Genomic DNA, 26786 nt, shown 5'->3' on the forward strand with positions numbered 1-26786 from the left:
ACGACCTCTCTGACATTTAAGTACCTCCGGCTGCCTGCTTTAGTAGCACATGCCGTACATTCTTTGCAACCAGCACATCGTTTGAAGTTTTCAGTGGCGCCATTTCTTAGCCATGACCATGAAATTGCAAGTAAATTGTTGGCCTGGACAATGCAACTGCAGCACCAACAGTCAGCAGAAATGTCTCATTGTGTTTTGTAGCTGGCACAAAGGAGACCAGAGACACATGGATTCCGAGGGAAATGAAATCGTGGACATGGTTACCATAACATTGTTAACTGACATTGCAAATCTTTTGCCATGACACTAAGCGCTTTTTAATTAGTTTTCTACTGGGGTCATGGCTAATGGTATCATAGCCACTTAATGTTATGCACTCTGTATAGGATTTACAATATTTTATATGTAGGGCAAGAAAGAAAATCTGTGTGTTCATTCTGTCTGCCATTCACTTAGCAAAGAGTAAAAGCCTTGCCTAAAATATGAAAACAACATCATTCGTTTCGTTGGTTCAACGACAAAAGCACAAAGAGTAACACCCTAACACTTGATATACGGCCCCAGCCAATGAAATCTTAAAGCCGGTTAAGGGTTAAAGTTAAAGCTAAATAATAAACAATTGTAAATCATTTCAACAAATGCCAGCCACGTGATTTCCGTTCCCTAAAGCACGTGCTCTCAGTCGGCTAACTTCCGGCGCAGCCAGCAGCTGCCAAAGCAGAAATTATTGGCCCAACGTTTAAGCGCAATAAATATGTTTGATTGCTGGCAGCTTTCCAAATATACCTACTCGCGCTAACGCCATTTTGCAACTTGCAGCCAGAGTACACGCTTCGAGGACACGATACCGGAGCAGTCCTTGAAAAGCTCACGAACCGGCAAAAATTTGTAATTCACACAAGTAAATCGCTTCAAGCTGTTTGTTATGCAGTTTTTAATAGTCGCTGATTGTATACGTATTGTACAAACTTCGAGCAGGGGGCCAAGCAGTTAAAAAAAAAACAGACTCGAAACGATATGGGTTGCGGAAAACTGTGCCATTAAGTCTGTCAACTAATCGTAGAACACATTATGAATATTGGTTATTATAAGAACGTTCGTTGGAGGATCTTTACTTCATTTATATATTCATTTAATACTCTTCGTTAGCATGGAGTATGTTATTTGGATAATAAAAGCTTATCTTCTCTGCCTAAGAATGTGCACAGGTTTTGACGAAACGAATATCGGAGTTCAGGCCAGTTAGCCGTTAGAAATAATTGATCAGCAGAAGTCAACTGTAGACGTTCACAAGGCACAGGGCGTATGTACTGTCAGCCTTACATCATACATATTCATGCATAAGTGGCCATTTGAGACAGATTCGGGATTAATTTAAGCAACTAACAAATTCATATTATCATGCATGAGTCGGAGAAAGTTCGACAACTTAACGTTAAAATTTGATATTCAACTTTATACTTAAGAATAATTAAGCATATAATAATATTGAATAATGGTATTCTTTTATTAACGCGGCATCCGCACAAATTCTATTTCGAACAGATACAATACTTCTTGCCAACTTTATCATCTATACATTTGGAAACGTTATTATACAGGTCCAATCGACTAATTGAATCTATAGGCAAATTTTCAATCTTTTTCTTTTTCTTATTATAACGAACTGTGGCCGAAAATTCGGCTTCTTCAGGATTAGCAATAATGTGGAAACGATAGACGATTTGATTAGATCCCGTTTTGTCCTTTACTCTACGTTCTGCATATTTGATTGTTTTTAGTGACAAACGTTTGCAGTCATATTTTTTGAATGTGGTTCTTAAATGGGTATTAATTTGGTCGATGATTTGCTTAGCTATGGGCAACTTCTGCGCTTGTTTGGAGCTTATGGTCTCATACAGGTCACAGGTGCAATAATGTTCAGGTATTCCCGCATCCAAACATGTGCGGTTCTCGGCTAGTGGTTTGAAGTGCGTTTGACAATGGGGGCAATCCTCCGGCGGAACCAACGGATTTGTCTTTCCTTCACCTAACTGTAGAATATGTTGAAGTGTCATGTGCAAATCGAAGGGAGATGACAAGCGATTTCTATTCGCACGTAATGCCTTCACTATCTCCGGATGCTGCTGTCGAAACCAGGCGGGCAGCCATATAAACAGTATTGGCAACCGTTCCTCCAAAAAACCCTGAGGTAGTGCACGTAATGGACCATAACGCATGCCGTGATCACTGAAGAAAATAACAATTGATTCTTCGAATAGACCTATTTTCTCAAACCGCTCCATATAATCTAGTAATGTGGGTTCCAGCGTTTGTGCCGCTTCAAAAATGTCATGCGTAACGCTGGAGGTCCAAAACAGGCCAAATAGGGGATTCGTGCTGTTCTTGTAATGCTCGAAACACTGCTGGCAATAATCATAAATATAATCCACATTAAAACGCCTCCCAATGCAGTTATATCGATAAAATCGCTTCACAATTGGCAAGTTTTTCTCAATAGCCAAGTAAAATGGACGCAAATAGTGGTCCACAGGCTGATTTACAAATCCTTTTAGCAAGTATATAAATGTGTTTAAGTAGCCCATATCCTCGCCATAGGCCGTCATATAGCCGGCCTTCTTATAGAGCTGCCATATGAAGGGCAGCTTGTCAAGGCAACCCACCGATTTGGTATTGCAAATTTCAATATCAGCTGTCTCTGGACTGTAACCCGTAAGTACTGCCAAGAGATTGGGAAAAGTGTTGTCTCCCATTTTGTTGTAGCCCTGCATTTCAAACCAACCAGACCGCTGCACATACTGCAGCATGTCGGGCATAGTACGACGGAAATTAATGCGCGAGAGACTATCAATGCCCAGCATTATGACGTTAAGCTTTCGGGTTGGCTTGGATGGAAACAACGTCAGTGGTGGGTGAGGGGTTGGCTTCGGAGATGACTTCAAAGGTAACTTTAATGGTAGATGTACTGGTAGCTGCAAGCTTTGCGGCTTGGATTGTACAAAGGAAAAGGCATCTTCTTGCAGCAGTTTGCCACTGCTACTCGTGCAGTTAACAATCATGCCCTCTACATCGATCGGCACATAGTAGCCGTTTGAAAATGGAATATCCGCGCTTAGGCTGTAATATGAGAAAATTAAAACTCTTCTGAAATTTCTAATAACAATAACACACTAAGCACAATACTAAAATAGTCATTCAACTTTTCAACGAATTAAGAACCTGTTGGTTTTCATAAATTTCCACAATGATACTGATAAACATATCGACTTATTCTTATCCCGATAAATCTTCAAATGTATTTACTGGCAATGCTTGCTTTTATTTTAAAACATATTACACTTTCCGAAAAAAGTTTTTATTTACTTAATAACCCTACAGTTCGAAAAATAAACCGTTTTCGAGTTGAAAAGCAAATCTAATCATATTTCAAACATGAACTTACTTGTAACTTTTATCCGCGTTCGGACCCTCCCCAGCTCGCATAATACTTCGATAGCTGCAGTTGTAGATCAATTTTGTTGACTTGTTAATAGTCGGGGACGTGTCTAATAAACGCGCCACGCTGTCGTTCGTATACAATATATATTGCTTGCGCTTAGAATCGTACACTCTCCGTACCAGATCCTCACCTAGTGTACACTCTTCGTCAGGCTGTGTGCGCCAGATTGACATAAGTTCCCAGCTAAATAGACTCACATAAGGTACGCTACAGGTTGAAGTATTAACGTAAAATCTGTTGGATGTTGTTTTGAAAAGAAGATGACGACGCAGCCTCTCGATGTGATGGTAGCCATATAAGACAGTTAGTGTAATCAGAAAAATAAGCAAACAAACCGAGAATATAGACGTCCGCATCGTTTAATCAAAAATAAGAGTGAAAGCCGTATTTCTCATTGTTGACCGAAAGATTTGTCACGGGGTAGTAATGGTGCGATTGACAAGCCGCAGTTAATGTACCGTTTGCTATTATTGGAGTGAATTAAGATTGTTTATTACACCCCACATACAGGCGGCTTGTTTATTTTTATTAACTATTATTATTGTTAAATTAAGCTAAGTATAAAAAACAATTGTTTTATTGAATGTTTTTGAAAACATTATCAGTAACAATAACAGTTGTCACCTCATTTACTATGTCGTTGATTTTTGATAAATATTGTGACTAAATCGCAGCTCGCAAGTATTTGAGCAGCACTAGCAGGTTAAAATCGCTAGACCGTTAATAGCCATGCAAATATGTAATTCAGACAAATTATAAAAAAAAAATTAACAAAAAAACCGACTTCAATAACAAGTCTTCAAAACAAACGAATATACTATACACTAGAAAGTAAAATAATTGCGTAAGGTACAATAATGTTAGGTACAATTATTGTTATTTTTGGAGCCGGTCAGCCAACGTAGATTAAATATGTTTAAAATATTAAATATGAAATTTCTCCGCACAAGACCTATTTAGAGCAAACGCACAATTTTTTACCAACTTTATCATCTATACAATTTTCATTACTCCTATATTGGTTCACGCGATTGATTGACTCTAAAGGCAACTGTGCAATCTTTTTCAAGGCCTTATTGTAACGTACAGTCGCCGTAAATTCAGCTTTTTTGCGAATAGCAACGATATGGAAACGATAGGCGATTTCATTAGATCCCGTTTTGTCCTTTACCCTACGTTCTGCATATTTGATTGTTTTTAGTGACAAACGTTTGCAGTCATATTTTTTGAATGTGGTTCTTAAATGGGTATTGATTTGGTCGATGATTTGCTCAGCTATGGGCAACTTCTTCGCTTGTTTAGAGCTTATGGTCTCATACAGGTCACAGGTGCAATAATGTTCAGGTATTCCCGCATCCAAACATGTGCGGTTCTTGGCTAGAGGTTTGAAGAGCGTTTGACAATGGGGGCAATCCTCCGGCGGAACCAACGGATTTGTCTTTCCTTCACCTAACTGTAGAATATGTTGAAGTGTCATGTGCAAATCGAAGGGAGATGACAAACGATTTCTATTCGCACGTAATGCCTTCACTATCTCCGGATGTTGTTGTCGAAACCAGGCGGGCAGCCATATAAACAGTATTGGCAACCGTTCCTCCAAAAAACCCTGAGGTAGTGCGCGTAATGGACCGAAGCGCATGCCATGATCACTGAAGAAAATAACAATTGATTCCAAATGGCTAAGAGATCTTTGCCAAACAGTTTCACATGAGGAACCTTACACGTTGAAGTATTAATGTAGAATCCTTCGGGTTTTTCACTCAAACGGGGAAGTTTTTTATGACACGTAGCTAGTCTAGGTAGACAAACGAGCAGTAAAATTAACAAGGTAACCACTTCCATTATGGAAGATATATAACAAAGATCTTTCTGTTAAAGAGCGTTTCAAAATAGTTTATGAAGCGTGAGACTAATTGCATTTAATTCGTTGGCTGGGATAATCAGCAATTGATAGCAGTTTTCATGACCCGTAGCAAGTGTAGTTACATAATGAGAAATGAAATCGAAAAGTTAACCACTTCCATTAAGGAAGAGAAATAATAAATATATAAATATCTTTCTTTATACAAGCCTCATTTGTATATGCCAACCTGCGAATAATTACATTCAAGCGAGTTTAATTGAAGAGGCAAGGTTCTCTCAAATTTGCATGCAATATTAGTAACTTATTTTTTATTTAAAGTCTACTCCAAACAGATACAAAACTTTTTACCATTTTTATCTCGTATACACTCTGTTACATCGGTGTATCGATTCAGGCGACTGATCGACTCTACCCTCAATCCTTCAATCTTTTTCTTAGCACTATTGTAACGAACAGTGGCCGAAAATTCTGCATCTTTCGGATTAGCAAAGAAATGAAAATGATATAAATTTCCATCTGATGTCTGATGGTTTTTGGATCGAGCTTCGGCATGCTTAATTCTGTTTAAGGTCAAGTTGCTACAAGGATATTGCCTTAATTTGGTGTGCAAATAATTATTAATTTGATCGATTATTTGCTGAGCTATTGGCAACTTCCTTGCCTCAAACAAAGTCAATGTCTCATAGGGATCGCATGTGCAATAGTGATCAGATATCCCAGCATCCATACATGTACGATTCTCTGCTAGAGGTCTGAAGAGTGTTTGACAATGGGGACAGTCCTTTGGCAGGACCAACGGCATTGGTTTTCCTTCGCCCAACTGTAGAATATGCTGCAGTGTTATGTGCAAATCAAAGGTCGATGACAAGCGATTTCTATTCGCACGTAATGCCTTCACTATCTCCGGATGTTGTTGTCGAAACCAGACGGGTAGCCATATAAACAGTATTGGCAACCGTTCCTCTAAAAAACCCTGAGGTAGTGCGCGTAATGGACCATAACGCATGCCGTGATCACTGAAGAAAATAACAATTGATTCTTCGAATAGACCTATTTTCTCAAACCGCTCCATATAATCTAGTAATGTGGGTTCCAGCGTTTGTGCCGCTTCAAAAATGTCATGCGTAACGCTGGAGGTCCAAAACAGGCCAAATAGGGGATTCGTGCTGTTCTTGTAATGCTCGAAGCACTGCTGGCAATAATCATAAATATAATCCACATTAAAACGCCTCCCAATGCAGTTATATCGATAAAATCGCTCCACAATTGGCAAGTTTTTCTCAATAGCCAAGTAAAATGGACGCAAGTAGTGGTCTACAGGCTGCTGCAGAAAACCAAAGAAATCATCGTCAAATGTGTTTATGTAGCTCATATCCTCGGCATAGGCTGTCACATAGCCGGCCTTCTTGTAAAGCTGCCACATGAAGGGCAGCTTGTCGAGACAGCCCACCGATTTTAAATTGCAAATTTCAGATTCGGTCCTCTCCGGAGTGTAACCCGTAAGCAGGGCGAGGAGATTCGGAAAAGTATTGTCACTCACTTTGTTGTAGCCCTGCATTTCAAACCAACCAGACCGCTGCACATACCGCAGCATGTTGGGCATAGTCCGCCGGAAATTAATGCGCGAGAGACTGTCAATGCCCAGCATTATGACGTTGGGCTTGCGCGGCGGCTGTGGCAGTGACTTTAAAGGTGATTGCAACAGTCGCTGCGCTTTTAACGGCAACGGTAACTGCGTCATTTCGGGCTGAGACTGAACAAAAGAAAAGGCATCTTCTTGTAATAGCTGACCAGTGATAGTCTCACATTTTACAATCATTCCCTCCACATCTGTCGGCACATAGTATTCGCTCTTGAAAGGAGTATCTACGCTTAGTCTGTAAGTTATGAATTGTCATAAATTCGTCATAAATTCGTTAGAAACTTCCCAGTTTGTTTCTGAGAATATTGAGAATATTGTAAGCCAATTATTTACATAATCTTTGTTCGTTATCATCAAACTGCTTGTTTAAAAAATAAATTTAAAACATAAAATTATATACATTTAAATTTTAGAAATGCTTTGGTATAATAAGGAATATATATATGAAAAAATATAAATCTTTGAACGTGAATTGACAACAAACATTTCCAAACTAAAAAATCGAAGTTTAAAAAAATCGAAAGAACAAAGAAAATCATAAAAGTATTCAGATTTTCTCGTCTTAGGGTGATATTCTTATGATTGAAGAGAAAATGGGTCAATTTCTAGGGCTGCCTATATTTCGATCCATTTAAACTTACGTGTAATTCATGTCCGCCCCACTGTCCTCCCCTGCTCGCTTAATGCTTCTATAAGTGCATTTGTAGTGATTGTTTTTCGATTTGTCATACATCATCTGAGGGTCTGCCTTCCTTCCAACGCCTTCGTTCACATACATTACATATTGGTGGCGTTTGGAATCGTAAGCTCTTGTTATCAGATCTTGCTTATCTGTGCATTGTTTGGCAGTCCGTGAATGCCAGATCGCCTTAACTTCTATTCCAAAGAGATCTACATGGGGAACTTTACACGTTGAGGTATTAACGTAGTACCCTTTGGACTTTTCACTGGAATAGCTTCCAAGGTGATGAAGTCCATTACACAGTTCTGGTATGATTAGAAGAATGCGGAGAGAAGCTAAGAGGCTAGACTCTTGCATTGCTACAGAAGAAATAACAATTCCCCACGGTTGACGAATAAGAAAGCGACTAATAACCATATCCAGAAGTGTAATGCAAAATGTATCTTTGGCATTTCAAATTTGTTTTATATGCTAGGAAATTTTCCACCAACAGCTTTTGTATATTTTCTAATATATCCTAATTGGTAACGCTGAATATCTATAGCTGTTCATTTGAATTTCCCAAATTTGTATAAATATATTTATAGCATATTAAGATTTTGTGCAATTCATGTTGACCCCAACACCCTCTCAGCTCTCTTTATGCTGCGATAAGATTGTAGATCAATGTTCCAAGCTCATATTTTTTAAGTGTTCGCATGAAGCAACAACTTGGTGGAATTGAAATGTAAAATCGACTTACGTGGATCCTCATAAGTGGCTACCATTTTAATTGAACTTATCCTCATTTACGCATCCCGATTATATGTAGATAACTTTCTGGATTGTTACGTAGTTAGTTTTCATACAACATAGCTCCTTGCTTCTGAACTTATTTCAATTCCAAATTGCTCTTTCAAGAGCTCTTATACAGTGTGTTTATACGTATCTTGCTGGCGCAGCCACAGCTCTGGAAGGACAATTGTGGAACACACCCACAATGACTCTAGGCAGTGGGATGGTGGTCAGCAAACAGAGAATGGGCGAGTAAATCAAGCAAAATGGTATATAAAAACGTTTTATTTTCTCCTTCTGCCTTTTTATTTTCCGTAAAATTCGATTATTTACGTTATTTTTTGTGTTAGCTGCATTTCCGCATTAAATGATATTTCCTTTTGCCAACGGGTTGGCATGCAATGGAGAACCCAATTATTTGTCCAAGGAGCAGCAGCAGCAGTGGAAAAATGCAAGCAATTTGTAAGGAAATGAAGCGTAAGCAGCCACATACAGAAAATAGAGTGTACTATGTGGGAGCAAAAGAAAATTGTCTTGTGGCTGCGCAAATAGAAAAAAGAGTGGGCTGGAGGGCAAACAAAAGATCAAATTAATACCAGCAGCATCAGCTAACGGAGTCAGGAAACAAACACAGCTGCCCCAGTCGTTCGTTATGGGGTTAAACGGCAAAAGAAGTCAATAGACAACTTGCAGCACGTAAACATTTGAACAGTTGCTGGTTGCTGCATTGCAACATTGTCAACTGGTAAGCGGCAGGTGGCAGTTGGTATAAAAAGTGGGTGATGCCAGAACGATGGCATCACAAACACTTCCTGCCTTTAACGAGCAACAGTTGGGGCAACAGATCACCACCTTCGAACATGTCCACCAAATACACATTAGTCTTTGCGCTTCTGGCGCTTTGCTGCCTAGTTGCCACAGATGCGGCAGCGCAGCGAAATCGCGGAGTCGCCGCTCGTCGCAGCAATGACGAGACTGAGAAGAAAAACGTAGACCTGCAGAAAGCCGTCCAGGAAAATGAAGAGGAAGAGGACGAAGATCAGGCTGAGGATCAGGAAGACGATAATAAAGAGCTTGAGCAAGAGGCTCGCAAAGAGGACAACCAAGTAGCAAATGCCGACGTGGATAGCAAAGTCTCCGGAACTAAAGCTACCACCAATAAGGACGATGCTCGTGCCAGACGTCGCCGTGTAAGTCGCAGCGGCCGCCGAAAGGGTCGTCGGGGCGGACGTCGCGGTGGTCGCAGACGTGGTGGTCGTCGCGGTGGTCGCAGGCGTGCTGGTCGTCGCGGTGGACGCAGGCGCGCTCGTCGTGGCCGTCGCGGCAACCGTCGCATCGTCCGCGTGGGTTAAGATCTGACCATTGCAAACACATCGCTATTATCGGTCGCACACACACACATACACAAACATACAAAGCACACACACAGGCAGAATGGGAGATAATTTTGTTCCGACCTAGAACTAAATTATGTAAATTATTTTAATAAAATATTTTCACATTTTAACAAAATCTAAAAACCGTCTTTTCAAATCCACCAATGTGTATATACATATTTGTATTAATACAAGAGTTTCATATTACTTATAAGTGGGTTTCCTGACATAGACAGTTTAATATAGCAATATAATCGTAGAAAGCTCATTCGACTAGGAAAGCAGAGTCAGCAGATCTGGTATTACAGAGCTGAAGACGGAACGACGAAAAGGGCAAGACGTGCGCAGTAGATTCATTAAAACATGTTGCCAAATATATTTTGGCTATAACTTTAGGAAAACCTATACGTATATTCATCGATAAAGTAGTAGACCAAGCCCCACACTTGTTACGATAAAAAGTAAGAGGAACTTATAATGATCGAACCTATAGCAGCTTCATAGAACACTGATGCTATATGTACATGGTGTAGAATTATAATTTGCTTTACGTATGGATAAGACAAATCTATAGATGGTGGCACTAGCTGTTCTGCTTTAAAAGTATGTTTACGTTATTTCTTTTCAAATGGATCCTACAAAATCATGCATTTATCGTAGCAATCTACGGCTATAAATGACAGTTGTATAAAAAACATGTGTACTTAAACACATCAAAAAAATTTTAGTGCTGCCAAATCATTTAAAATTTTTAGTTTAAAACCTTCTGGTTCTTAAAAAACAAAAAAAAAGGACCCATTCCACGATTTTATCATATAATTAAATAAACCGCAATCAGACAATGCTGCGCAAGAAAGAGAAAGATCTAGCCGATGCGCTTACAGTATATGATGTGGCTCCTTGGTATCGCCAGTTGTCAGTCGAACAGCTTCGAGCGATTGAAATATTACCCGATGCGCTAAGAGATGATGACGAGCAGGGTACTACGTTTCGCGTACGTAAATGCCTAACTGATCTAGGAATAGTCCCATTAATTGATCGAAGGCCACTTAAGAAACTGATAATTCATAGTCGAGGGGATGATATTGCCTTTCTATATTTCTTGCTCGAAGGCTTCTATAGAACGGGGACAGAAGCAGAGATGGAAACAAAAACAAAATACACAACCTACGAACAGATCTTAATGTCTAGCATTCAACATCTTGATTTGGAACTGACTTTACGGGAGCTAGATCGGATTTTGCCACCAGGACACCTCAACAAACGCCAGATGCGCCAATTGCGGCAACGACGGGTGGAAAAGGCTAAGGAAGCCAGAGGGCGGGGCACAGTAAAGTTTCATGTACCGGGCCGAATGGAAAATCTTCCCAGTGTGATGCCATACTTTTTGCGTCATCCCAGACCACAAAAGCCCAAAAAGAATAAATTCATATGCAAGTATCCAGACGTCATTGCACACTTTCCCTTCTGGCCTGCACATAAGCAACAGCAATTTAATATCAAAAGAGAAAAACGCTGGTACGCCGATTACAAGCTTCAACCGGTGCTCAGGTTGATCAAGGAGGTCGTCAATGGCGTTATAGATGACTACTGGCATCAAATGAATTGTGGCACGAAGGTAGTAAACCACGACCAGTTATGCGCCTATCACACGTTTATGCAGGAGCAGGAGCAATTAATAAAGGATGAGATGACTCTGAAGGCTCGCGATCGTTGCATCGAAATGGTTGACGTAACCGGTCGACAGAGCAAGCAACGCCACTCTCGCATTATCGACCTATTGGACAGGGAAATCGAGGAATATACGCAACGATGCCAGAAACTAAAGCAAATGGATTTCACAAACACAACTGTAATGAAAAATTGCGAGCTATGCGCCAGTCGGGTACCCACCACCATGCAGGAGGATGAAGTCAAATTTATGATTGAAGACACCGATATAGGACGCACCAAATCTGCCACCTCGGGGCAAGTAGTTCGACTGAGCGAGCAGCGAACTCTGCGCTCAGTAGGTGGCGTTGATGTCTTGGGAAAAGATCCAGCGGAGGTATTAAAGCAGAAGAAACTAAACGCAGCCTGTCCCAGTCATCTAAAACATCGCCCGAAACCAACGAAACCGAAGAAACGCAGAGTCTCTATATTGCCCGGCGATCACGTGCATGTAAATAATTCGAACTGCAGTTGCAAGAGGCGCGTGTCGAACACCCACAAGGCAGGCAAGCAATGCTTCATAGCCGCGCAGCTACATAAACCCTATCGATTCCAATATCAGCACACTTTTCACGACGAGTACAGACCCCCCACAGTGGACTGCGTGATTCGGCGCCAGGCCGTCCGGTCTTTGCGCAGCTCCAACTCAAATTGTTGTAGCTGCACGTCGGCCAGCTTTATCGAACGTTGTCCCCGCGCCAAGGTGGTCGATGCCATTGCGACCTGCGCAAAGAACATGTGGAGCAAGTCCCTTCAAGCGTATCAGCTGCTGACAAAGGACGAGAAGGTAACAAAGGGTGGCAAAGCGTGCAAGAACGACAATGTAACCGAGGAGGGCTTGTTGCAATACGACCAGACCTACTTTGATGCCAACGATATAGAGCTGATGGATCGAATGCTACAGGATGGCTTGAGACTATTGCGCCGCGACAAGCGCTTTGTGCTCGCCAGTTTTCCCAACGCCCACAAGCTTCAGGTGATGCGCGAATGGATCAAGAGACGCTACGGCCAGCGTTATACCCAAAAGAATATTGCGCAGTTCATTAAGCGTGCACAAGCTATGGTTAGTGCTATCGTTGCAATGCAATCGACTCCACCGAATTTACAAGCGCACGATGTACCACTGGAACCAACCACCTACGGTAGGCACCAGGAGCTGATGGTGAAGGCAGAAACGGTGAAGAATAATTACAAACGCCTCCTGAACAATGAGTTGATGCAGCACATATCCCACCTATGGAATGCCATGAACTGCATATCCTGCAACAATGCAGCTATAAGAGATGGCTTCTACGCCTATCTGCCAGCCCGAAATGTCGACGTCCTGCGCGTATGTCCTTGGAATGGAGATTTCAGAAACATAAAAACGTATCGCGAGGATCGGATAGCTACAGAGCTTGCGAAACAGAGTGGTAAACCAATTTAGGTCCATCTTGAAATTCTGGTTGTAGTTTTGTGTTTTATTTTATTGTACAATTTTCGTTTTATAACTAAAGATTCAGTCAATAAATAAACAAAAATTATTCAATTAAAAGTATATAACAATAACATTTAGCCAAAAAACAAGCCGCAAAGGTCTATAAGTATATAGTCGTAGTTTACTGACAACCGGTCATGCATTAGTTGTGCTCGATTGCTTATTCTCTTTAAATTGTTAAGAAACTAATCAGCTTTTTGGGATCATCATATACTTATGATAATATTTCCCGATGGTTATCGGAGGCCTAGATGTTATTTTCTGATCTGTATTTCTGGTCCTCTAACAAAACTAGTTGAGTTTTTAGCGCAGTTTAATTATGTTATTAAAGTTAGTAACCCTTAGACTTTAGGCTGAAGTCCTAATTCGTCAAAATTTACGGACTTTGTAGCGCTCTTAAAGCTTTAGTCACATAATTCACTGCACAAACACACGCACACACACGCATACGCTCACACATGCAAAACTTTTCAGCAGGCCCAGAATTTCGTTGATCTGGTTGCAGCCGTGGCTGGCCAGCCTCTCCACCCCGAAGAGCAACAGAATGGAGCAGGCGACGTGACATGTGACAAGATGTTGTTGCTGTTGCTCCAACATCTGTTGTTGCTGGAGCTGTGTCTGCCCAGTTACCAAAAATGATGAATGTGCCAATGCAGTCAGCTGGTCGCCACCGCCTCTCATCATACACTACGGCAAACTTCTTGGCGCTGTTCGCTGATGGTGTTGCCAAAAGTTTTGCGGCCGCCAAGTTCTGAAGCGGTCTATTTTGGTTTTTTTATTTGTTTCCTAAGATTATGATGCAACACTTGGCAGAACAGCAACATTCACGGCTCGCTGCTGTCAATGAAAAGTTTAGGAGTATCAACACAAAAGTTTTTATAGTGTAACAGAGTCGAGTCGACGTGGTGCTGGATTCACAGGGCTGAGACTGCAGAAAATGAGTTTGCCAGTGTTGTAAAATGTTTCGCTGCAAGCACATTAAGCCGCAAATTGTTTGTGGGCATGAATGTGTGGGCAACTTGCATGCCGCAGGAAATTAAACCCATACGTTGAGGCAACATCCTTGTGCAGCAATATCAACATACAGACACCCTCACAACCTGCCCCGCAATCCCCCACATCCGCCCCACAATGGCACAATTTGATGGGTAGCCAACCAACTGCATTGATGAGCTCTTTCTATTGTAGTGCTGGTGCTTCAGTACCACAGCACCGACTGCATTTCGCAAGCTGGAAACTCTGCTGGAAACTGTTCATTAAATTCAGGAGCGCAAATAATGCTAACAATAATAATAATGAGCCGCGAGCAACTGTCGGATACACATGCACGGTGCTATCTCAAATTCTTTGAAATGAAAAGGCATTGGAGTTTGGTGTTTTTTTCAATTTCCTATCCATACGCTTATCAGCATTTAAGTTTAATGAATAGACCAACAAGGCACACATACGCACATAAATACACACACATATAGGTATGTATTTGGAACGAAGCTTGTCTTCCGTGTGCATCTGCTGGCTGTTTGAAAAACAATGAGCTGCTATTGTTTGTCTTTTAGCAACAACAAAGGCCAAGAGCATAACAATTTTGATATGACAATAAGGTAAATGAAATGAATTTGGCTGTTGTGTTGACTGTAGCTCACACAATACATATATATATGTGTGTGACTATACATACTCGTACACATACATATATACCTATACATCCAACGGAACATACACAAATGGCCAATGATAGTAGCTACCAACTGAAAATTTAATTTTGATGCTCACATGAACAATGCACGTTGAATATTTAAGAATTTGAGAGCTGGAGGGTGAAGACTAATTGTTTGTATGCGGCTTACTCCGAGCTTAATTGGGACAGTAGGCAGCAGCTGTTTAAGTTCTCAATTGTTTGTAAATTGACTCTAAATTAATAAACAATGAAATTCCACAAAGAATTGTATTCAGACAAATACAGTACACCTCAAAGTATGTGCGTTGCTAGGCGTGACAGACAGTTTCTTTGGTGCCATTACTATAAAGAACTAGAATTATGATTGGATCAGAAAATAGTTAATGGACAGATCCCTCTTTCGTCGTATTAAGCAAAATCTTTACAAGTCCCTTATCTTCTCCGTGCTCCTTTAAGGTGCTGAAGTATGGAAAAAAAAACATTGTCAGGTTATCAGGCTATACTGGCGGCTTCGAAAGAAAGATTATGAAACGAATCTTAAGCTGCATCAGCTTTTCGGCGATTCAAGAGGCAGTGCTTGATGACAGTGCTCCAGCCAAAAATTTATTTAAGAATTATACATTTAATATAAGTACAAATCAAGCCATTTCATTACAAACCAGTATACCTATACATACAACAACTCATTACCTAATTATGGTTACAGTAGAGCTTACTTAAGTTTCATTATATTCCTCTTGCATATTCTGTACTTGTCTTAGGAAGCCTAGATCTTTCAAAAAGATCCTGCTTCCGTATTCAGCGACAGGTCCTTTTCCTACCTTTGCAACTTCTTACATACATACGCGGGAAAACATTTATTGTTATAGCTAGTGGACTTATAGTCAAATGAATCTCTTTCAAGCTTGATGGCTTACAGTTTATTTCCACTTAGCCAACAATGCGAGTCCTACAGAGTAAATTAAATAGAAATTCAATTTCTCATGCAGTTGAAAAACAAAAATCTGTTATTCAAATTGACTTGACTACAATTGTTTCTGAGCGACCCTCCCCTCACCCATCATGCATTATAAATGTCCTCTGCATATTGGTAGTTTTACTTTCTTTTTTTTTTTTTTGATATTTTTCAGATTTTTGTGACAACAACAATAGCAGTTGTAACGGCATTTGGGGCATACGCAATGGAAAAGAAAGAAAATCACACGACGATTTTCAATTGAAAGGCGGAAATGTAACGGAAATAAATTTACATAAATACAATATGGTGCGTGCTTGTTGGTGCCATTTTATTTGTACAATATATATCGAATGCACAGGCTGGTGGGCTGCCAGGCTGGCAGAAAGGCAGTATTGGTATTGGTCGGGGGAGGTAAACAGAAAGGCTGCGGCACATATTTGCACAGAAGTGCGTATTGATTTGCCTTTTGGGGATGTGCCAGCCTGTTAAAATTGTTGTGATCAATGCTTTCTTTTTTTCATGATTGAACTTTAAAGTTCATTTAAGAACTTCCACCACCACGCATATTTATGTTACGTCACGCCCCAAAAATATTTGTACCAAAATTTGGCACACTATCACGTATCGGGCCACACACCTGCTTGACTGCCTTGCCCAAGAGGCAACCACCCCACCCCCTAAGCACCAACACATACGCATTCCTTTACCTGGTAAGTAGGAAGCATTTTCGTATGCAGCATGCATTATTTGCATAAGATAAAAGATGAAAAACAGTCCAGGACGAGTGGCGGCGAGCAAGTCAGAGTTTTCGCTCCTTCAATGTGCCACCCGGCAAAATGCGAAAATGTATTTTCTATAAAAGCCTGGCAAAAAAAAAACAGGACGCATACGGGACGACAACGACAACGATGACGATGGCACTGATAAAGACAACACACATGGAATGTTGCCACCATAGCCGTTGGACGTCGTCGTTGCCATTTTGTTGCATTTGCAACTTATGCATATGTGCATCAGGCACAACCTTCCCCTCCCCCTCTCACTTCCCTCTCCCTTCCACCAACCAACCAGCAATCCGTGCGACTTACACTAAAAATTACATTTTCCGTGCACGAACGTTTGCCTCAGCCAACGGCACGGCCATGCGAAAAGACTTTTGTCGTACTTTGTTTGTACTTCGAGGTACAAAAAATAAAATGAAAATAAAAAAAGAAAAACGCTTAAGAGTACCGTTGCCAAAGTGCACAGTGTTCGAAGACGATATAAACTAATTGTATGGAAACAATAGGTTTTATTAATGCCACACTTTTACTTAAATGACAATAACGTCTATATTTGTTAACCAACTTTCTTGTATGGCTTGAATGGTAAGGCAAAAAATATTTAAATAAAAGTAAACAGGAGTATTTCAAAATATCGCTCTTCAAACAAGTTTTAAGGCTATCATAACGATTGTTTATTAATGGCAGCGAACATTAACGAAGAAGCATTTGAAAATGTACTTGACATGGAATTTAATATATATAAATTGATATTGATAACCAAAAACTGCTCTCATTGGTGGACGCTAATGACCGGTTTTTAACCGCATTTGAATCATCAACCACTCCCTAAAGTCGCCTGATTTGGCTTCGTGGGACTATTACCCTTTTAGAAAATTACAATTGGCCATGAATGGAAATCGCTATAAAGACATTGAAGTCATTCAAAAGACTTCTTGATCGTTGTATTAATTTGAAAGATGAATATTTTGAATTCAATAAACTAATTTTGCCAAAATATCAATATCATTAAAAAGAAAAGGATATTTATATGATAACCTTTTCTGTGTAGCAAATTTCTATTCGATACTACAAAATGATATTTAAAATTATCACCTACCGCCAGTAAATCAGCTATGCGATTAGCTTTCTCTATGGGAATGAGAAATTTTCACAATCGCATGCTGGCAGAGCACTGTGCAAGAATATTTTAAATGGCACAGAAATCGGTTTCTTGCCACTCGTACGTTTGGCATATTTTACAAATGCATTTGACATAAATTTTAAAGGGCTTAACGGCAGCGAAGTGCCAGAGTTTGGTAATGTGGCGCCTGATAAGCAGACGGCATGTTATTGGGTCGTTAAATCATTTGGGTGTGTGTGAGTGGGGACATAAATAGCGGCAATTATGGCAAAGGATCATAAAAAATGCAAAGGGTTTTATAAGCGCAGCAACAAGTTCTTGATCAAATCAGAACAAAAGAGGCATTCGGAGAAAGGGGGAGTGCCACGACTGTCAGACCACAATCATCACTCACTCGGCACTTGAGCTGCACGCGCATTGAATAATAGTAGTTTTCACAGCTCGCTTGCCATTTTTACATATGTATGTGCGAGTATGTATGTATGTATGGATGAAAGGCAGAAGAAGCTCAGCTCAGTTGAGTACAGGCTGGAGAGCTAAGTACTCGCTGCATGTCGTTTATCAACTGTCAAGTGAATGGCAATGCATTTCAGCAGCTGTTGACAACAATGCACCAAGCTGAAGGCTGAAGGACGAAGGCAGAAATAGCTGAAGAGCATGCAAATCCGTTTAAGTGTGTGGGTGTGCGTGTGTGTGTGATTTTCTTTCAACAGCACAATTTAAAGGGAAATATTCATGGCTGACAGCTTGCCAGTGCGTCGGATTGTCGGCGTGTGAGGAAGGAAAGCCGTTTAAGCACAATTGTAGTTATGAATAAATACAGATAGAGATTCAACATCGATTCACATAAATGTTCGGCATAAGTGCCGCCATTTGCTGCTCACATCTGCATACAAGACTTCTGCCTTCTTGAGTTTCAGTTCAGGCTTCTCGTCTCACCCATACATACGCGCATCATTTGCTGCGAACTCTAGGCTTGGTGCCTAGTGAGGCGTGTTATCGTTGCCTCTGCATGCTTGCACATAACTGTAAGTGTACTCGTATGTGTGTTTGTGTGTGTAAATGGCAATGGTAAGGAAATGGAAACCGGTACTAACACTTACCAGCTTAGCTTGCTTTAGGTAAAGATATGGATATGGCATAATTGATACGATGAAAAGATCAACATTTTGGGCAAATCGAACACACAGAAAAATATTTACTCGAAACTTTAGTTATCTTAACGTTATTTAAATAAGTATATTTTCTTTCAAAGTTCAGCTTAAGCTTAAAGGATTTTAAAATTAGAAAATAGGAGTAAAACTTTCTGAAATCTGGAGATGAACTCTCGTTTCTATCAACTGAGTCTAAGTAACACAATCTAAATAAATATACTAAATCAATCACCGTTTAGAAAACGCTTCTAAGCTACAGTATGAACTCTCCATCTTGTGGCCTCCTAAGCATGCCATGAAGGAAGGAGTTGCATTCTTTTGAATAGATTCAAAAGAACGAAAACGTTAAGGCTGCAAGTCTTTGCATCAATTTTTGTATAATTAATGTCAAGGCAAACAAATCTCTAGCACATCCTTAGATAGTCAAAGTCAAAAAGCTTGTGGACTTATTCACTGACTAAAGTTTCCAAGTACACTGTAGTTCCCCCAAAAATTGGCAGCTACCGCACCATAGCTATGTAAATTTGTTTGCTCTGCCACAAACCCAGACCGCCTCCTGTGCCACTGTCAGCTGCTTTAAATGCTAAAGTGCACGATTATCATTTCGATTTTGTATAAATAGCGCATGAATTATTCATAGGCACTTACTTATGCGCCATCAAAGTGACTTAGGTGTGTCGCCAACACCAGCACCAACACCAACACCAACGCTTTCGCAAGCGCCTCCGCCCACACCAACCAAGCTTCATCAACTTCAGTAATAGACATACATACATATGGCAATACGTGTATGATGAAGTTGCTTTATTGACTTTAAGTCGAAAATATTTGTCGGCTACATTAACACAAGTCGTTAGATAGTTTGATAAAGCTGACGCGCACTGAGTTGGCAAATTAAAGTAATTTCCTGTAGTAAAAAGTTTACCATGAACCCAGAGTTGTGACAATTGCTGTTTCAACACACACACACACACACACAAACATACAAAATGCTGTCGATTTCATTTCACGCCTTGAGCAAGAAAACTTTACCACGCAAAATCTTTGCTATTGTCAACGTTGCCATTCTCATCGCCATCGTCCTTAGCCTCATCCTCCACCTCTACTCCGTTGTCTGAAATTCGATAAGGCGACAGACAGCGCTAAAACCTGGAAGCAATTTGCGCATAAACGTTCAAAACGATAAAATTTGCAGTTTTGTTTATTTTTCTGACAGATGCTGGAGAAGACGCAGCACATCGTTGTAGACAACAGCCGGCGGCCATGATATTGAGCAGCATTGGTTTCTGTTTTCGGTTTGTTCACAAATGTTTTTGTTGTAACGAGAAGTTTGCTTTGAATTGGATTTTGATTTCTTCCTGTCTCTCAAAATAAAAAAATATATATATAAAAAAAAACAACAAAAACATAGACATGCAGGTGTTGCTATTATGAAGGGAATTGTGAAATACTTTAAAATATTTTGGTCTTTAAAGCGCTGAGATTATTCCAATATAGAAACCCTATTTCCAACCATAACTAACATGTCTACTGCAACAATAACTAGGACATTTTTCATCTATTGCTAAGCTTATTGTAGAAAACGATTTTATTATAATCACACATCTAGTTTCATATAATTTTTATTTATGTAAGTAATTATTTTCTATTAACCATTGCTGCGTAAAATTCGGAACAATCTACATACATAAATACCAACCTGTTTGCATGCTATCTAGCACGTAAATCAGAAAATAGTTTCTACTGGCAACGCTCTATAATCGCTGAACCCAGTAATTGCAACAAAAATACAAAGCAAAACAAATCCTCACATTAGCCAAAACTGTCACTGACAGCGGTCCCCGACGGACAGTGCTCGACAAATGACAAGCAAACACGACCATAATGATAAATCAATAAAAATGTTACATGCATTTTGTTACCTTTCCGCATTTTTCATTTCTTTTTATCCTTACCACATCGGTAGCCCACAAACGGTAACTGCAATATCATTGAAAAATTGATACATTGATTACGCAAGAGCAACATGACTGCCAATCACACGCATGAGGGTAAAATTGCAACAAATCACAAAACTAAAGCGAATACGGATGTCAACAGTGCTGCCAAAAGAAAATTATAATTGATGTGATATTAATACGTGGCACATCCATTCACACCCTCATTCACACTCCCCGGCTCTGATGACGATTGATGCGTTACAATCGCGAAAAAAGGCTTAGCAAGATGGGATCCTAGTTCAATGTGTCTGTGTGTGTGTGTGTGTGTGGCACACACTGACTGATGGCATGCGTCATTAATGTCAGCAATGATGTTACCGACACACACACAGAGCTCGCCCACCACCCCACCCTCCCACACTCATCCAAACAAGTTGACACAATTGTCATCAGCAGTGGATCCTTGGCTTTCTGCTTTGCCATCCTGTCGACCAGCTCGCTGTGTGCGCCTGTGAACCAGCTTGCCTGTGTATCGTGGTAATTAGATGAATGTGCCATAAATCATTTTCTAAATCATTTGTTCGCATAGCCCTGGCCACTTGTCCTCAGTGCAACTGCTCTTGATAGCTCGACTGGGTGCAGCAATTCGAAATGTGTTCGTCTGACATCATTTTTACGTGTGTTTTTCTTTATTTCTTGCAAATGGATAATCGAACATTGTGTCGCTTAAAATGCCTGTAAATATTAGCTTTAAATAGGACGTTCTGCTATGGGACAATTATTTTGTGAAGAATTCTTATTTCTTTAGATTGAGAAATTCGACATCGTTTTGTATAAATTATAGAATAGAGAAAGCTCTATTCCAACATTCTTGCACTACTCTTAGCTACCAACTTAGCAGACTACGATTAAAGGCATTGGACTGCTTGCTTGACTTGGTGAGATACTTTAATAAATTGCTGTGTGATTTCTAAATTGTATTTTTCATAAGATCCCTAATGGATTCTTATATTCTTTATAAAATTAAGTTACCAAATGCAAACTGAAAATTCGTATCGTTTTGCTTAAGGAGGCTCAAAAGAAGCATGAAGTTATTTGTAATTTAATGAGGTATATGTGACGAAGTCTTCAGTTTAATGTTTTACGACTATGAGTTTGGATCAACTGTGGTCCAATGTATCTGTGCATACATACATTAGATAGGTAGTCCTGTTTCCTAGCAACCTCAACAGATGCCCCAGAAGACTACTGACCTTACCCTCAGCAAGCATGTAACCCATTATATAGCACAGCAGCCTTAACAAGCAGGACAACAAACGAGGCAAACAAGCTATCCACTAAAATGCATATTACAATCAACCGCGCCCACAAGCCAACAAGGAGCGCACACAGGACTTACTTACACACATACTCACAAGCTTCGACCACTCCGTAGCCCAACAAACAGTCGAACAAACAAACAAACATGCAGCAAGTCAAAGAACGTTTTCCAGACACACACACACTCAGACACACACACATACACTCGCACACATACACTCACAATGACTGTTAATTGTGTACAACATGAAGAAATTGCAGTGAAAACAAAGTAAACGCTGTGGCAGGGAATGTCAAAAGGGCAGCTGTTATGGCTCTGTGCCTGGCGAGCTGGGCGTGGCTATCTGAAAACTTAAGCTATAAAATACGAGGACATTTACAATGCAACACACACACACACATACAGGCACATATAGATGCAACAGATATCTCGCACAAACATGTATTGACCATTCGTCGGTGTGCAGAAATGTTGTATGGTCTTACGAACCAGTTCCTTAACTAGTAGTTCTGTAGTAAGAAAAGTTACAATATTAGACACACAAAAACAATATCAAATCATATCATAGAATGGATGAAGAATTGTCTTCCTAAAATGTTGTCTCTTATGGTGACAATATTATGGATTGTATGTACAATTGGTCAATGCTAACTTTTGAAGAAGATATCAGATTTCTTGTGTGCATTGTATTTACTGTAGTAGAATATGCCATCGAAAGTATACCCTCTCAACTGTTAAAAAAGGACGTACCCCGATCGAAGGGAATCAGAAAATAAATGGACAAACTGACATACGATGCTCCATGCTAAAACATCTTTTCCAAATCAACAGAAAAAATCAGCAGATGCTGAAACTCTAGAATATTTAAATATTTATCATTAAATAAACGATTGACTCTCCATATCTCTTCTTTCTACAATGTCATAATTTCATATAATAAGTTTCTTCAATTCATCGAATGAAGCCTTTCCTTAATGTATTAACATTTAAATCAAATTAAATAATTTCTAACTGACACACACAAAGATTTTTATATAAAGATTTTATTCTCATATAAATACAAAATTCAAAATATAACCAACACTATTTTCGGCAGTTAGGTAGCTAAGTTTTAGCTTAACTGTTTGATATAATAACTCGATCCCCCTTCTTATAGTACTTGGGACGAAGTTGTGCCACCTCTAGAGCTCTGTTCGTTGGCGCCCAGTGGGCCAAGTTTATGGCGTTAGCCAAGTGCACTTTAAGTGTTAAAAGTCGACATTGGACTAATCGCATTTGCGCTGCGTTAAGCGGCTTAGACAATGGAGCGCAAATGCACTTGAGTCCTGGCCGTATCTTAAAGATACACATGAACATGTGACAAATTTAATTGGAAGCATATGGGCAAAGCCTTTCTACTGCTGACTAGACAATAAATTATCAGAGCTTCGTGTTAATTAAGTCCGATGCGACATACGTACAATGCATAGGACATCGGCCAACTTGGGGATTTATTTTATGCAGATTTATTGAGCACAAAAGGCCAATGTGCAACTACTATAGGACAAAACTTTTGTGTAACTGTTGTTGTTCTTGTTGTTTCGTTCATTGTTATTGCTGTTTTTGTTGTTGTTCGCATTGTACCGCCTTTACCTCTAATGGCACATTAATGAAGACGTAATTAATAGTTTGAAAAGGTGAAACATAAAGGTTATATGCAGACAAACTACTCCTTTTCAAAAGGCAACAGCAATTTGAATGGCGATTGCAAAATGTGGTAAGTCGAGTCGAAAACATGTTTGTTTGCACATAGATAAAATACTTAATTATATTCAGAATTTAATTGAAATTTATTATGTTTATGATTTATTACACATAAGTGGGCAATTATTTTGATAAAGGTAAAGGCAAATATATTGTTTCTCTCAGGTAAATAGATACTATTGCTTATGTAACAGGCACAAAAAAAACGAGGCAGCTTTTTGGAGCATTCAAAACATTTGTTCATTTATTTGTGAGTATGAACTTCGAAAGCACTGTATTTTTTGGGCCTAAGCTAGCCGGCTATATACTTATTTATAAATATATACATTTCTAACATTGTTTGTTATATAAAACTTCTGGACCGTCACAAACTATTTATAAACTATTATTGTTCTGCACATTTTTAAGCTTAACGCGAATAATATATTGACAAGACTCTCAAATACATTTTGTGCTGATATTTTTGCTAAAAAAATGTCCACAAAAACAGACATACATAGGTGAAAGTAATTCAAATACAGTAAAGCGCTGTCAAAATCTGAACATAGCATTATCGACGCCGACTTTAACAGACGACACTCTTATCCAGTGCCAGTGACAAGTGGCGATGCCCATGACAACTGCTGAGCAAACCACAAGTCCAGCCACTTAGCAGTCTCTAATAGCATTGTCAACAAATCAATGAGAAACACAAACATGACACAAAAGCATTGAACTAATTAAATGCCGATTTGTGTCAATGATAAGGATAATAATTTTCGAGCAAGCAAATCAATAGAACGGCAAGAGAAATGCGCACCATTTTCCATTGTTGGACGTGAGCTGCGGGCGTCGCCTAATGATGTGAGCTCGACATTAAAAGGGCGGTAATCGACAAGAAGCTCAGAGTGGGGCGATATATTTTCTATATATATTTGTGCGTAGTGACAAGCAAATGACATTGGAAATATTGAACTACTTGCCGCAATGAAGCGAAAAATGAAAAAAGAATCAACAAATCAAACAGCACGAGTCGCACGTTTGTCTGTCTGTTCGTCCGCCTGTCTCTCTGTTTTGTTTGGCTATTTATACAAGTTATCAAGAAGATGCTTCGAGTCATTGAAACAAAGGCCATGCCCGTGCCTCATGTCAAGCTGCCCAATCACCAATCCAACAATGTGCCACACAATCTCATTTCTCAAAAGACGAAGCCAGCGGGTGGGCGTTTTGTCTGCGGATAACAAACACGTTGATATTTTGATGCCCATTGAACTGAAGAGAAATGTCAACATTAGGTCGGCATTATGAAGATGTTGCCAACGATGCTGATGATGGAAATGATGATGCTGGTCGAAAATATTTGAGATATTTCTGGCAAAATGAGCAAAGTTTGCCACTTGCCCGTTGGGGGTCAGGCCAACTGTTTCTGGACATTTTTATCATCAATCTTTGCGCTTCAACACTTTATGTTTGGGTCCCAGGGACCAAGCTGAGTGTTGATGTAGTTAAAACATTTATTTGGTTTATTATGCCATCAGTTGGTCTTGCTTATTGTATTTGTTGACAGCTCATTTTTATTTTCCACTAAACGAGACGGTGTTCTCGTACATATTCGTCAGAACACAAAGCAATGTTTGAGTGTGCGGGCAATTATCGGATTGACAGGTATTGAATAGGAGTTAATCATTTTATTTGACTTTTTGTTGCCACAATGCTGCCTTGTCAAGTTAGAATTGGTGGTTTCGTGTGAAGATAAAGATTACATTGTACCTTCTAGGAATAAAGCAAATACATAATAAAATATAAAAATAAATAAAATTCTTTTATCTACAGTAAATAATTTAGTTTCTACATCTAGAACCCTGTGACAATTTAGCCGTACCACACCTCTTATGAACATCGTCAGATAATAAGGCGAAACTTTGCATAAAATTCCTGCTTTGTAGCTGTATTGACGATTCACTCTTTCCAGCAGCAAAATTTCAGAGCCAACTACATTGAAAAACACATAATAATTTAAGAAATATTTTCATCAACTTTGACTCAAAAGCGAGCCACAAAAAATGTGCTGTCAAATCTTATAAAAATGTTGAAGATAAAAAATGGAAATTCATATGAACATTTGAAAGACATATTCAAGCTCTCGAACTCTCACACACCCACAGACGAGTACATACCTTTCATTGTCAAAGCGCGCTCATACATGTGAACAAAAAATGGCAGACGTGGCAGCTTTAACGCCATTTTGTTGCCGGCGCCTTTGTTGTGCCTTTCATGGTGTTGTTGTGAGGTTGTCATGGCATTTTGGCAACATTGTTAAGCGTGTTGGCAAAATCGGCTGCCTGTCTCTCGATCCCCAGTTTGATTTACCTTTTAAAACGACGTGTACTAAGTCAAGGGACACATATACATACACACATATGAGTTCATGTGCGAAAAGCTGTGCGTATGTACGTATATGTATATTAATTCATGCTACTTTGCACCTATACACCCACCTATATATTTATATAAATCAATCTTATCGATTCGATTATTTATGCGTCAACATATTTCTCTTTTTTGCTTCCGTTGACTGAAAAGCAAATTAGATAACAATATAACTAATAGCCGGGACCATATTTTTTAAAACATTAATTTCATAGATAAGACTTCCAACTCATTAAGTGGCATATGTTTTGAAGAATTATATAATTTTCTTTCATTGCTTGTAAAAACCACATAACAGGGCAATTATTCTTCTAGTGGTATTGTCTCTGTTTCAGGGGTAATTCAAAACCTTTTATTTGTCTTTCGAAAAATGGAGGTGGGTTGGTTATAAAAGGGGTGTTAGACGACCCAATCTTTTATAATACATGGTGCCAATTTTCGACATACTTTATAAATGCCAACATTTTTTCCATGGATGATCTGTCATAGCCCACTTTCTCAAGTACATCTCAGGACAAAGAAAAGAGATAACTACCTACTCAGCATCTTTGTATTAATACAATCACCAAATGTATGAACACACTGACAGCAAATTATTTGTTTTCAGATAAGAACTGCAGTGATTTGATGCATGTATCCGTATATATAGAGGGC

The 26786-nt window shown here is 39.5% G+C and overlaps 6 protein-coding genes across 8 annotated transcripts in view; 2 read left to right on the forward strand and 4 right to left on the reverse strand.

Moving 5' to 3' along the window:
* LOC115626525 (Down syndrome cell adhesion molecule-like protein 1 homolog) overlaps positions 1-26786 on the reverse strand; it is a 149938-nt gene that overhangs the window by 92054 nt on the left and 31098 nt on the right. The window lies entirely within an intron of this gene.
* LOC115626546 lies at positions 1533-3883 on the reverse strand. The gene is made up of 2 exons (XM_030521923.1): positions 3443-3883; positions 1533-3117 (listed from the first exon to the last, which is right to left on the reverse strand). The coding sequence occupies exons 1-2, from the start codon at positions 3853-3855 to the stop codon at positions 1533-1535; spliced, it is 1998 nt and encodes a 665-aa protein (XP_030377783.1). The 5' UTR covers positions 3856-3883.
* LOC115626528 lies at positions 4005-5258 on the reverse strand. Its single transcript, XM_030521910.1, has 2 exons — positions 5221-5258; positions 4005-5148 (listed from the first exon to the last, which is right to left on the reverse strand). Exon 2 carries the CDS (start codon positions 5136-5138, stop codon positions 4452-4454), a length of 687 nt encoding a protein of 228 aa, XP_030377770.1. The 5' UTR covers positions 5139-5148; positions 5221-5258; the 3' UTR covers positions 4005-4451.
* Positions 5683-7965, reverse strand: LOC115626547. The gene is made up of 2 exons (XM_030521924.1): positions 7647-7965; positions 5683-7240 (listed from the first exon to the last, which is right to left on the reverse strand). Exons 1-2 carry the CDS (start codon positions 7781-7783, stop codon positions 5683-5685), a joined length of 1695 nt encoding a protein of 564 aa, XP_030377784.1. The 5' UTR covers positions 7784-7965.
* LOC115626548 (protein nemuri) lies at positions 9322-9813 on the forward strand. Its single transcript, XM_030521925.1, has one exon. The coding sequence runs from the start codon at positions 9322-9324 to the stop codon at positions 9811-9813; it is 492 nt and encodes a 163-aa protein (XP_030377785.1).
* On the forward strand, positions 10560-13081 carry LOC115626524. Its single transcript, XM_030521903.1, has one exon. The coding sequence runs from the start codon at positions 10679-10681 to the stop codon at positions 12971-12973; it is 2295 nt and encodes a 764-aa protein (XP_030377763.1). The 5' UTR covers positions 10560-10678; the 3' UTR covers positions 12974-13081.

This window comes from Scaptodrosophila lebanonensis, unplaced genomic scaffold (genome assembly GCF_003285725.1).
Source record: "Scaptodrosophila lebanonensis strain 11010-0011.00,11010-0021.00 unplaced genomic scaffold, SlebRS2 tig00000085-arrow-pilon, whole genome shotgun sequence".
Taxonomy (NCBI): domain Eukaryota; kingdom Metazoa; phylum Arthropoda; class Insecta; order Diptera; family Drosophilidae; genus Scaptodrosophila; species Scaptodrosophila lebanonensis.

Excerpts from the sequence above, each read along its gene's own strand:
- LOC115626546 (XM_030521923.1), bottom strand. The coding sequence starts at position 3,855 with ATGCGGACGTCTATATTCTCGGTTTGTTTGCTTATTTTTCTGATTACA. Across the intron at positions 3,118-3,442 it reads AACGCGGATAAAAGTTACAA|CCTAAGCGCGGATATTCCAT; the intron begins GTAAGTTCATGT and ends CTCATATTACAG.
- LOC115626528 (XM_030521910.1), bottom strand. The coding sequence starts at position 5,138 with ATGCGCTTCGGTCCATTACGCGCACTACCTCAGGGTTTTTTGGAGGAA.
- LOC115626547 (XM_030521924.1), bottom strand. The coding sequence starts at position 7,783 with ATGTATGTGAACGAAGGCGTTGGAAGGAAGGCAGACCCTCAGATGATG. Across the intron at positions 7,241-7,646 it reads GGGGCGGACATGAATTACAC|ACTAAGCGTAGATACTCCTT; the intron begins GTAAGTTTAAAT and ends CATAACTTACAG.
- LOC115626548 (XM_030521925.1), top strand. The coding sequence starts at position 9,322 with ATGTCCACCAAATACACATTAGTCTTTGCGCTTCTGGCGCTTTGCTGC.
- LOC115626524 (XM_030521903.1), top strand. The coding sequence starts at position 10,679 with ATGCTGCGCAAGAAAGAGAAAGATCTAGCCGATGCGCTTACAGTATAT.